General features: G+C 40.9%; 1 protein-coding gene across 1 annotated transcript in view; it reads left to right on the forward strand.

Annotated features, from left to right (window-relative positions):
- Nucleotides 1-13,310, forward strand: part of Snx4 (sorting nexin 4) — a 52,160-nt gene that overhangs the window by 5,475 nt on the left and 33,375 nt on the right. Inside the window, exons 2-5 of the mRNA XM_090344875.1 lie at nt 2,905-3,026; nt 5,371-5,506; nt 7,353-7,502; nt 8,424-8,471. Coding sequence (XP_090201001.1) covers nt 2,905-3,026; nt 5,371-5,506; nt 7,353-7,502; nt 8,424-8,471 — 456 coding nt within the window. The remainder of the gene's footprint in view (nt 1-2,904; nt 3,027-5,370; nt 5,507-7,352; nt 7,503-8,423; nt 8,472-13,310) is intronic.

Genomic DNA, 13,310 nt, shown 5'->3' on the forward strand with positions numbered 1-13,310 from the left:
CCCAGTCATGTGATGTCTTACCCAAGGCATAGAAGTAGCAGAGCCAGCTGATCATGATCTTACAAACCTCTAGAACTGAGCCAAAGTAAGCCTTTCTCAGCCCCTTTGTTTCTATTTTGGTTTTGAGACAGAGTCTTACTGATTTTGTCCTAACTGGCCTCAGACCTTAATTTTCCTACCTCTCCATCCTGGTTACTTTTCCTACCTCTCCATCCTGGTTACTTTTCCTACCTCTGCCTCCTGGTTAGCTGGGCCCACAGTTATATGCCACCATGGTCCTTTTGGTTTTGAGACAGAATCCTTCTAGCTTTTGTCTTAGCTGACCTTAGACCAGTAACCTCCTGCTTCTATCCCATGTGCCACCGTGCCTGGCTTTATCACATTGTTTTACACTTACAAATCTGAGGCTTATAGATAATGTGCCAGGAAACAGTCCTACCTTCATATGGTGTTTATTCTCTTGAGGGAGGTGAGAACGGTGCTGTCCGTGCGCAGTAGGAACAGTATTTTTCTTTTGTGCTTCAGGGGATGCATCTTGAGTGATTAAGCCCTGGTAGACTTGCTCATGACTTCTTTCCTGAGTGGATGAGCATATACTGCGCCAGGCCACCGTAAAGCTCATTAAACACATAAGCTCATGTTCCCTCTGACCTCCTGAGTTAGGTATAGTCTTAGCTTAGACTCTATCAAGCAATAGACATTCGTTGTTCAATTCAGAAGTCCAGGATCAGGGCACTTGCAGGTTTAATGCCTATACTTCCCAGCCTGCTATAACTTGTCTTTACTGTCCTCACATGGTGGGGGGCAAAAGGATTTGAGTGTTGTTCATAAAACTACTGATCTACACTTGGGGAGGTCTCTACCTCATGATCAAATCACTTCCCAAAGGCTGCTGATTCTTTTTCTTTCTTTTTTTTTTTTTTTTTTTTTGTCAGTTGGGCTTGAACTTAGAGCCTGGGTGCTGTCCCTGTTTATTGCTCAATGCTAGCACTCTACCACTGTACCATAGCTCTACTTCTGATTTTTTGGTGATTAATTCATGATAAGACCTTCACAGACTGTCCTCCTTGGGCTGACTTTGAATTAAGTTGCTCAGATCTTAGCCTCCTGAGTAGCTAGGTTAGTGCCCCTGGCAAAAAGCCCCCTTTGTATTTATTGATTGACTGCCAGTCCTACTGCTCTGCCACTTGAACCACAGTGCCACTTGCAGCCTTTTCTGAGTAGTTTGTTAGAGAAGAGTCAAGGACTTTTCCTGTCTGGGCTAGCTTTGAACTACCATTATCAGATCTCAGCTTTGAACTACCATCTGAGTAACAGGATTATAGGTGTGAGCTGCTGGCACCTGGCTTCTAAGCCATATCAGGCTTTTGGTGGTTAATTGGTGATATAAAGAGTCTCACCGACTTTGCTGCCAAGTTTCTCAGATCTCAGCCTTTTCAGACGGATTACAGGTGAGAGACCACTGACCCAGTTCTCTCTCTCTCTCTTTTTGCTTGAACTCAGGACCTGAGCACTTTCCTTCGGTTTTCTTAAGGCTAGAGCTCTACCACTAGAGCCACAGTACCACTTTTGGCTTTTCCTATGTATGTAGTACTGGGGAATCAAACCTGGGTCTTCGTGCATGCTAGGCAAGCACTCTACCACTAGGCTAAACTCGCAAACCCTTCCCTTAGCTTTCTTTTCTCTCTCTCCTTGTCCTTCTCCCTCCCTCTCCCTCTCTCCCTCTCCCCCTCTCTCTTCCCTCTCTTTTTCCTTTCTTTTTTCCTTCCTTCCTTCCCTTTCCCTTTCTTTCTTCCTTCCTTCCTTCCTTCCTTTCTTCCTTTCTTCCTTTCTTCTTTTTTTTTTTTTTTTTTTTTTTTGTGGGTGCTGGGGCTTGAACTCTGTCTGAAGGCTGTCTGAGACCTCTTCATGGTAGAGCTACCACTGTATCCTTGAGCCCATTTCCCGTTTTCTAGAGATTAATTGGAGGTAAGAGTCTCAGGTCCTTTTGTGCACTGCAGCCTGCTCCGGGGCTGCTGCTGGATGGGAGAGTACTCTGTGCATCAAGTTAAAGATCTTCCTGCAGCTCCACTGTTCCCAGATATTGGTGTCAGAGTCTGCCATGCATTTGTTTTCTAACTGGGGGTGGGGTGGGCAGGAGAATGGATTCCTGGTGCCTCCCATCACTATCTTTATAGAATCCTATGTGTAGTATGTCCAAATCAAACCCAGGGCCTCACCTGTGCTAGGAAAGCACTCCCTAGCTCAAGATTTTTTCCCCCCTGGATGCATTTCTATGTAGATTTATTTGTGGTTACTTCCAAGAAATGTCTAAACTTTTTTTTTTGGGGGGGGGTGGTCATAGGGCTTGAATTCTGGGCCTGGGTATTGTCCCTGAGCTTTTCAGCTCAAGGCTACTTACTACTCTACCTCTTGAGCTACAGCAGCACTGCCACTTCAGTTTCTAGTGGTTAATTGGAGATAAGAGTTTCCTGGATTTTAGTACCCAGGCTGGCTTTGAACCATGATCCTCAGACCTTAGCCTCCTGAGTAGTTAGGATTACAAGGGAGAGCCACTGTACCTGGCTGAAATGTCTGAATTTTAATAATTAAATGTATGGTACCTGTTAAAATACCTTTGAAAAAATGAATATACTGTAGTGTGTGGATAGAGATTGCCATTTGCTGTCATTTAGCTACCCTAACAGTCAAATATACAAAATTATCTTGAAATCTGTACCAATATTGAGTTTTATTAAAATAGTTGTAGTTTTTTTCAAGTAGTATATGTTAATTGTACAAAATAGTGCATTTCATTATAAAAATTTTTACATGCCTATAATGAATAATATTTACCCCTCTCCCTATTATCTATACAGTAATTCCATCTTAAAGGGTTTTTCAATTTCATTTATTTTTGTCTAGATGACAGAAAATAATTTTTGGTTGAAGAAGATAGAAATCAGTGTTTCAGAAGCAGAAAAACGAACTGGAAGAAATGCCATGAACATGCAAGAAACCTATACTGCTTACCTCATTGAGACAAGGTAGGCAAGGGGAAGCAGGCTTATATTTAGGTGGGTACTGTACCACGTGAAGCAAGACACCTGGCCCTTTTGGTTTTAATTATTTTTCCAATACAGTCTTGTTCTGGACAAACCTGAACTACAATTCTCCTAGTCCACACCAGAATGGCTGGGATGACAGGGGATACCTCCACATCCAGCGTGTTGTTGTTGTTGTTTGTATTTTGGTAGGCCATGGAACTTGAACTCTGGGCCTGGGCTTTGTCCTTGAGTTCTTTAGCTCAAGGATAGCCCTTTAGACTTGAACCACAGTGCTACTTCCTAGGGGTCAATTGGAGATAAGAGTGTCACAGGCTTTTGTGTCCAGGCTGGCTTTGAACTGTGATCCTCAGATCTCAGCCTCCTGAGTAGCTAGTATTACACGAGTGAGCCACTGGTGCTGGATATGTCCAGCTTTTTTTTTTTTTTTTTTTTAAATTTTTTATTTATTTAGCCAGTTCTGGGCTTGAGCTCAAGGCTCAAGCACTGTCCTTGGACTTTCGCAAGTCCAAGGCTCTACCACTTGAGCCTCAGCTTCACTTCCGGCTTTTTTTTTTTATTGTAATTAGTAAAAGGGTTACATGATATTTGCCAGATAGAAGGTGCATTAATTCACATACATTGATACCCTTTCACGTGTCTTGGTACCCATTACCCTCCCCCCACTCCTCCCCCACCCGTCTTAGTTTTCCCCCCTTCCCTATCAAATTTCAAATAACCAAACCGGCTTTTTTTTTCCCCCATGTATGTGGTACTGAGGAATCGAACCCGGGTCTTCGTGCATGTTAGCAAGCACTCTACCGCTAGGCCAAACTCCTGGCACCATGTCCAGTTTTTTGTATTGGTTAAGATAGGGTCTAGAGGAAAACCAGGAGCCTTTTGATCTCCTGTATCTGGAGTGGCTAGGATTACAGATTTGAGTCACTGTGCCTGGCAAGAAAGCATTGGTCTGGTGGCTATTTACTGTAGTGTCATGACTTAGTAGAGTGAGACTGAGTAAGGCTAAAGTCACTGGCTTACCACCTCTAAGAGAGGCATACTAGGAAATGTATGTTTTAGAATAGGTAGAAATACTTTTATGGCTTGGGAGGCAGTATGATGTCATCACTTACTTATTTATTTATTTATTTTTTGTGGGTTAAAAGGCTTGAACTTGGTCTCTGGGTGCTGTCATTGAGATCTTCAGCTCAAGGCTACCACCGTACCCTTGAGCCAAACCCCACTTCCCGTTTTCTAGAGGTTAATTGGAGATAAGAGTCTCAGGTTCTTTTGTGCCCAGGCTGGCTTTGAACCTTGATTCTTAGATCTCAGCCTCCTGAGTAGCTAGGATTACAAGCATTAGCCACCACATTCTGCTTCATTACTTAATTCTAATTCATAAAGATAGGACTTATGCTCACATCTACTTACATATAAGAGTTAAATTACATATCGTGTAAAACCAATACATGCTATTACATATTTCCTGATAGATGATATAAATAAGATATTTTTATTAATAAGATATTTTGGAGTGCCAAGAAGTTTTTTTGTGTATGTCCAAATGAGACATGTGGGCCTTAAATCACAGCCTTATGCTTTTCCTTGGCTTTTTCACTGAAGGCTGGTGTTTTACCACTTAAGCCACACTTCTACTGATGGCATCTTGTTGGTTTATTGGAGGTAAAAGTCTGGACTTATATCTAGGCTGGCTATGAATCATGATCCTCAGATCTCAGCTTCTGAGTAGTTACGATTATAGGCAAGAGCCACCAACTGGAGGAATTTTTCTGGTAGATGTTCCGATACGGGTGGGGGAGGGAAATGGGGACAAAAACAGAAGGGATATCAATGTGGGAAAAGCAGTGCACCCACTACCTGATGAATGTAACTGTAACTCTTCTATACATTACCCCAATAATAAAATTTTAAAAGCATAAAAAAGAAAGATGCTCAGATAGACCAGTAACCAGTGGTTCACATCTGCAATCTTAGCCACTTGGGAAGTTGAGACTGAGAACTTAGGCATCTTTCTGTGTAGCTAGGATGTAGCGTGAATCACCGGCACTCAGCTTGTATTTTATTTCTTTTTTTTTTTTTTTTTTTTTTTGCCAGTCTTGGGCTTGGGCTCATGGCCTGAGCACTGTCCTTGGACTTTCTCAAGGATAGAGCTCTACCACTTGAGCCTCAGCACCACTTCCAGCTTTTTTCTATGTATGTGGTGCCGAGGAATCGAACCCGGGTATTTGTGCATGCTAGGAAAGCACTCTACCACTAGGCCAAACTCCCGGCCCCATTGTATTTTATTTCTAATGAGAGATGTAAGTGGTCTTTGATTCCTTTTCAGGTCAGTTGACCATGCTGAAGGACAGAGTGTCCTAACAGACTCACTGTGGAGGCGGTATAGTGAGTTCGAGTTGTTGAGAAATTACCTTTTGGTTTACTATCCACATATTGTTGTGCCACCTCTACCAGAAAAACGGGTAAGAATTGAAATGGGAGCAATGTAGAAGTTCTTACTACTGAGATTCTTCTTTTTTTTTTTTATTGCTGTTTTTTATTTTATTGCTATTTTTTATTTTATTTTATAGAGGGGTACAGTAGCATTCATCAGGTATTAGGTATGTCAGTTCTTGAACATTAATACTCCTTCCATGTTTTTCTCTTACTTTCCCTCCCCTACTTCCTCCCACTCATCTTGTTTGTCCCTTACCTTCCCTTTTTTCAAATAAACAAATAAATGTATATACAATATACCAGGTACCAAAGTCAGATACAGTAACAATATGAGAAAAACCACAAGGGGAAGATAACAATGGAATTCTATGCTGTTGTCAGAAAGAACAACATCGCCCGTTTGTAAGGAAATGGAAAGAGAAAACAAATCATATTAAGTGAAGTAAGCCAGACTCCTCATTTGTCATAATCAGTAGAAACCTTGGGCTCTCCTAGCAGAGATTTACAATAGAACAAAATCTAGAGACATTAGGCCAAATAGTACGACACTAAATGTAAGGACCTCCAGGATAAGGAAAAAAAAGCCATATAATGAGTGACTGTTGTCCTTAATGTACAATGTTATCGCTCATCTCTTTTGCCATCCCTTGGTTATCTCATATTGTTACAATTTTTCATCTTGTTATCTGATATATATATATGACATATATATATATATATATTTATTTATTTATTTTTTGCCAGTCCTGGGCTTGGGCTCAGGGCCTGAGCACCGTCCCTGGATTTTTTCAAGGCTAGGGCTCTACCACTTGAGCCACAGCACCACTTCTGGCTTTTTGGTATGTATGTGGTACCGAGGAATCGAACCCAGGTCTTCGTGCATGCTAGGCAAGCACTCTACCACTAGGCCAAACTCCCAGACCATGTCTGATATATTTTATATGTGCTTACTTGGTTATTTGAAATTGGATAGGGAAGGGGGGAAATCAAGATAAGCGGGGGGAGGGAAATGGGGACCATGTCATGAGAAAGGATATCAATGTTTGTGATGTTATGCACCTTCTGTCTGGTGAATGTAATTTAACCCTTCTATTAATCACAATAAAAATTATTTAATAAAGAAATATCTTCATATTACATTAAGAACAACAATCACAAAGTTAAACCTCTTGTTTCCATATCCTATAATTAATTTCACTTAGCCTCATTGCTATTTTTGTGATTGATCTTTTGAGTTCATTGAGATTTCATCCACTTCACTTTTGATTGCTTTGTGGTAGAATTGTTGGCCTTTTGTAGGAGTCATATTTTCTTTTTTCCTTTTTTTTTTTGGTGGGTCATGGGGCTTGAACTCTGCCTGGGTGCTGTCCCTGAGCTCTTCAGCTCAAGGCTACCACCCTGCTCTTGAGCCAAGCCCCACTTCCCCTTTTCTAGTGATGAATCAGAGATAAGAATCTCAGGTGCTTTTGTGCCCGGTCTGGCTTTGAATCTTGATCCTCAGATCTCAGCCTCCTAGTGGCTGGGATTACAGGCGTGAGCCATCTTGCCCTGCTAGGGGTCATATTTTCTTGTGTATTCAGTATACTAATATTGGTGCATTGGGACTTAAACATCTGAGTGTGAGTTTTTGGTCAGAGGAGGTGGGTGACTGACAGATGTTGGGTTTAGTCCAGTTTCACTCAGGGAGAGTAAGCTGTCTCCATAGTGTAGCGTATGCTGAGCTTTATACTGTGCCCTTCAGGTCTGGGTAGAATTGCTGGCATTCTCACAGTTCTACTGCCAGTACTCTCCAGTCCTGTTGGTCTCACTGCCTGCAGCTCACTTTCTCTTCATTCTCTGAGACTATTCTTAATGATCATTTTGTTTATGTAGGCAGAATTTGTTTGGCATAAACTCTCTGCTGACAACATGGATCCAGATTTTGTTGAGAGGCGGCGGATTGGCTTAGAAAACTTCCTCTTGAGAGTTGCTTCACATCCCATCCTTTGTAGAGACAAAATCTTCTATTTGTTTTTAACACAGGTAATTTTCTTTTGTGTTTTTTTAAAAATACTCAATTGGCTTTAGATTTTTTTTTTTTTTTTTGATCTTAAAAATAGAATGGTTGACTGGGATGTACTTAGTGGAAAAGTGCTTGCCTAGCAAGTGCAATGTCCTGGGTTTGATCTCCAGTACCAAAAAAGAAAGGACAAATACACATAGAATGCTTACCTTTTTTTGGTGTTAGTACTAAGGCTTGAACTCAGGGCCTTACATTCTTGCTTTGATTTTTTTAATCAAAACTGTCACTGTATCACTTGAGCCACAGCTCTACTTGTAGCTTTTTGCTATGTTTTCTTTTGGGGAGTGGGGGTTCATGGGGCTTGAACTGGACCTGGCACAGTCCCTGAGCTCTTCAGCTCAAAGCTACCACCCTACCCTGGAGCCAAGCCCCACCTCCCATTTTCTAGAGGTTAATTGGAAATAAGAGTCTCAGGTCCTTTTGTACCAGGACTGGCTTTGAGCCTTGATCCTCAGATCTCAGCCTCCTGAGTAGCTAGGATTACACAGGCAGCACTGTCTTGGAGCATTGTAGCACAAGGCTACCACCCTACCCCTTGAGCCACAGCCCCATTTCCTGTTTTCTAGTGATTAATTGGAGATAAGAGTCCCAGTTCTGTTCTTTAGTGCCCAGGCTGACTTTGAACCACGATCCTCAGATCACAGCTTCCTAAGTAGCTAGGATTACAGGTATAAGCCACTATGCCCAGCTCAGTCTTCAATTTTGAAGCTCCTATTTCTGAAATATTAGGCCCATGACTCTTGTGGAATCCACATTATATGTTTAAATTTAAAGTGAAATTTCCACTGTCTTCAACCTCCTTCGCAATAAGAACAGAATAATAGGTATTCAGTGTGTTTGGTTTTACAGTAATGATTTCTAAAACTAACTTTAATTTTTAGGAAGGTAACTGGAAGGAGACTGTGAATGAAACTGGGTTTCAGCTGAAGGTAAGACTGTAAAGTATGCCCCTTTATGGTTCTTAGCATGATACCATGCACTTCATGGGCACCTTTGATTGTTTTTTGAATGAATAAATATTGGAGTTCAGCTTTATGTCTACTATCATCTGTAAAGCTCTGTAAGAAACATTGCAATCCACTTTTGATTTGTGTGATTTTAGTTACTTGTTGGAGTATAAAGGGCACATTTGTTAATTCTACTTATGGAAATATTTTGAATCAGTAATTTAAACGTAGACTAGTCCCACAGTATGTGAATACTTTCTTTTATTCCTTCTGTCCTCCATCTTATTACCCCTATGCCTTACACAGTTATTACCTCTATCAGAAAAGAAGACACTCTGATGACCCATGTTGGATTTTCCAGCATTAGTAGACCAATGGTCTACTATTTCTTGGTAATGAAAAGTTGAATTACTCAACCTTACAACCTGTATATAATATGAGACAAAAAATGATTTACATAATACAGTAGATTCAGACATAAGAAACAAAATGTATTCAGTCATTTAAAAAATGTTCCCTATAGCTTATACATTAGCTTTGGGGTATTTGAATGTAGTACCAAAAAGAAAGAAAGAAAAAAACTGGGAAGAGAAAATTACTTTCCAGTAAGGAAACACAATTCATTCTTTAGTTCTATCCTTGAGTTATTCTGATTTGTTAAATATTTAACAAAGGACAGGTACACTTGAAAATAAGTTTTTTTATTGTAACTTATCATTTATGGCACTTAGAGAGAATGTTAAAATTTTATTTAGTTTAGGGCTGGATTTAAAATAAAACTTTTAGAAATGATTTATATTTTAATAGGGGTTGCTGTGAAATTAAGATATTTTAGAAGGTAATAGGGTAAAGAAAGTTAAAATATACATTTTGGTGAATTTTCTTTAATACACAATTTAAAAATTAGTCGGGGCTGGGAGTTTAGCTTAGTGGTACAGTGCTTGCCTATCTTGCACAAAGACCTGAGTTTGATTTCTCAGTACCACATACATAGAAAAAGCCAGAAGTAGTACTGTGGCTCAAGTGGTAGAGCTCTAGTCTTGAGAAAGCCCAAGGACAGTGCTCAGGCCTTGAGATCAAGCCCTGGGACTGCTAGGGGGAAAAAAAAAAAAGTAATCATTGATACTGGGCGCAGTGTCGAGGGTCTGTAACCCTAACTACTCAGAAGGCTGAGCCCGGAAGATCACTTGAGTCCAGCAGTTCTGGGCTACCATGTGCTATGCTGATTGAGTGTGCACACTAAGGTGGCATGAATACAGTGACCCTCTGGGAGAGGAGGAAGACCAGTACTGAGGAACCAGCTCAGCTTAGAAATGGAGCAGGTCAAAAAATTGTTAGCCAGCTACACTGGCTCACACCTGTAATCCTAGCTCCTCAGGAGGCTGAGATCTGAGGATCAAGGTTCAAAGCCAGCCTGGGCACAAAAGGACCTGAGAACCTGAGACTCTACCTCCAGGTAACCTTTAGAAAATGGGAAGTGGGGCTTGGCTCAATGGTAGGGCAGTAGCCTTGAGCTGAAGAGTTCAGGGACAGCTCCCAGGCCTAGTTCAAGCCCCTTGACCAACAAAAAAAAAGCGGGGGGGGGAGTGGGGTGGGGTGGCCGGGAGTTTAACTTCGTGGTAGAGTACTTGTCTAGCATGCATGAAGACCCCGGTTCGATTCCTCGGTACCACATACATAGAAAAAAAAAAAGCTGGAAGTGGTGCTGAGACTCAAGTGGTAAAGATCTAGGCTTGAGAAAGTTCAAGAACAGTGCTCAGGCCCTGACCTCAAGCCCAGGACTGGCAAAAAAAAAAAAAAGGTTGACTCAGTCATTAGTCACTTTATCTCAGATTTGTCATTGAATGTAGTTTTTGTGTGTTGGGAGGGAGGTCATGGGGCTGGCTTTGTACCAGGATCCTCAGATCTCAGCCTCCTGAGTAGCTCAGATTACAGGTGTGAGCCACCTGCCTGGCCTTGAATATAGTTTTGGGCCATCACTTCAGTTATCTTGTAAAAAAAAAACAACCTGAATTTCCCATTGTAATAGACTATACAATTGACAGTGCTTACAATCTCATGGATAGGTACTTTTCTGGGGCCATTCCTAGGGCTTGAACTCAGGGCCTGGGCACTGTCTCTAAGCTTTTTTTGCTCAAAGGTAGCATTCTATCACTTAAGTCATAGTGCCACTTCCGACTTTTTGAAAAATTGAACGTAGGGCTGTGTGCATGCTAGATACATACTCTACCATTAAGCCACATTCCTGGCCCAAATAGGTACTTTTTTTTTTTTTTTGTCGGGATGCTTGAACTGTGGGCCTGATTACTGTTTCTGAGCTCTTCAGCTCAAGGTTACCACCCTACCCTTGGGCCTGGGCATTGTCCCTGAGCTCTTTAGCGCAAGGCTACCACCCCACCCCTTGAGCTATAGTGCCACTTCCAGTTTTCTGGTCATTAATTGGAGATAAGAGTCTCATGGCCTTGCTTTGAACTGCAATCCTCAGATCTCAGCTTCCTGGGTAGCTAAGATTACAGGCATGAGCCACTGTGGGGCATGAATTGATATTTTTTAAGTGCTTAGGTACATCACTTTGTATTTGGGTAGCTGACCACTATAAATTTGGGTGTTTTTGTTTGTTTGTTTGTTTGTTTGTTTATTTATTGCCATTCCTGGGCTTGAGCTCAGGGCCTGAGCACTGTCCTTGGACTTTCTCAAGGCTAGAGCTCTACTACTTGAGCCTCAGCACCACTTCAAGCTTTTTTTTTGGTTCTAAATGTGAGGAATTGAACCTGGGTCTTCGTGCATGCTAGGCAAGCAGTCTACCACTAGGCCCAACTCCCTGCCGTGTTTGTTTTTGGTTTTTTGCCAGTGGTGGGCCTTGAACTCATGGCCTGAGCACTGTCCTTGGGCTTTCTCAAAGCTAGAGCTGCACCAATTGAGCCACAATACCAGTTCTGGCCTTTTCTATATATATGGTATTGAGAAATCAAACCTGGGTCTTCGTGCATGCTAGGCAAGCACTTTGCCACTAGGACTAACTCTGGTTCTCTGTATTTTTTTTTTATAACAAAAGTATTTAAAAAGTAATATTTATTATTTTTTTTTTTTTGCCAGTCGTGGGCCTTGAAGTCAGGGCCTGTCTGCTGTCCTTGGGCTTTCTCAAGGCTAAAGCTCTATCCCTTGAGCCACAGCACCATTTCTGGTTTTTTTCTACGTATGTGGTCCCAAAGAATCCATCCAGGGTCTTCGTGCATGGTAGGCAAGCACTCTAACACTAGGCTAAACTCTCAGCCCCATTAAAAAATTTTTTTAATGTACTATTTTTCATTATTTAATATAGTACATATGGAAATCAGAAATAAAATACATGGACAAAATTCAGAATCCAATTTGTCTTGCTTTATTCTTCATTTTGTTATAGTGTTTGTTGTTTCCAGTTTTTTCTACAGTCAAGGAAGTGGGCCCGTTTTGGACAACACCCACATATATTGTATGTATGTATGTTTACATATAGGGTTCTCTATTTACATATAATTATACATATATATTGTTACATTTTACTTATCAAGAGGTCATGGTTTTGGCAATTACAATTAATCTGATTATAGTGAAAAAATGAAATTTAAGCCAAATTGACTTCTGAGATGTTCAATTGAAGGTAATTATTGAGCGCTTAGTAATGCTTTAGTTCTCCAAGGTAGGCCCAGTCTTAATTTTTTAATAGTTATTTATACTATATTATGGTTACTTAGATAATGTATTTTGGTGGACATTTAAGAAGATAAGGACCAGCAGGGTTCTTGTGGCTTACACCTGTAATCCTAGTCACTTAGTAGGCTGAGATCTGAAGATCATGGTTCTAATCCAGCCTGGGCAGGAGTGTTTGTGAGACTTTTATCTCTAGTTAACCACCAAAAAGCCAGAAGTGGAGGTGTGGCTCAAGTGGTAGAGCACCAGCCTTGAATGAAAAAGCTCAGGGACACAGTCCAAGCCCTGAGTTCAAGCCCCAAACCTGTTGCCAAGAAAAAAAAAAAGTACCACTGTGGAGAGGCACAGTGTGGTATTAGTGACTGTGAGAACAGGTCCTAGAAGAATGTGAGGGCCGGACACAACGTCAGCTGTGCATGGCCCCCAGGGTCTTACTGCAGGGTAGATGGAGTCAATATTAATTGTTTATGTTAGTGATCTACAAATTACAAGAAGTAAAACTGCTGGGTCCTGGTAACTCACACATATAATGTTAGCTACTCAGGAGGCTGAGGTCCAGAGGATCACAGTTTGAGGACATTTTGGACAGAAATGTCCTCAGGATGCCATCTTGAATTCATCAGCTGATGGGCTGGAGGTGTGACTCAATTTGTGGAGTGCTAAATTGGAGGTAGCCCAGGCCCTGTGTTTAAACCTTGTAGCAGTAGGAAAAATACTGTGAAATTATACTTGCTGAATTTTCTTAATTCACTGTACATCTCAGATATCATGATTTGTTCCAAATATCAAACATTGATTTACCCTAAAACTGGACAGTTACTGCTCTGAAGAGGTAGAATCTCTTCTTAGGAAGATAACTTTTTAATGTTGTTGCTTTTGGCACAAGGATTTGAACCTAATTCCTATACATGCAAGGCATATGATACACATCTGTGATACACATACACCCCAGCCAGCAATTTTAAGATTGTCCAAAATGATAAAGACAAAAAAAAAAAACCCACAAAACTCACTTTTTTTGTGAGTGGGCATTTGAATATCATTACCATCATACATATTTACTATAAGCTTATTGTAACTATACTGTTTTATGTATTCCTTTAGTACCTTTATTTTAAAAATCATTACTAC

The sequence above is a fragment of the Megascapheus bottae genome, chromosome 1 (genome assembly GCF_031878675.1).
Source record: "Megascapheus bottae isolate mThoBot1 chromosome 1, mThoBot2.hap1, whole genome shotgun sequence".
NCBI classification, from domain to species: Eukaryota; Metazoa; Chordata; class Mammalia; order Rodentia; family Geomyidae; genus Megascapheus; species Megascapheus bottae.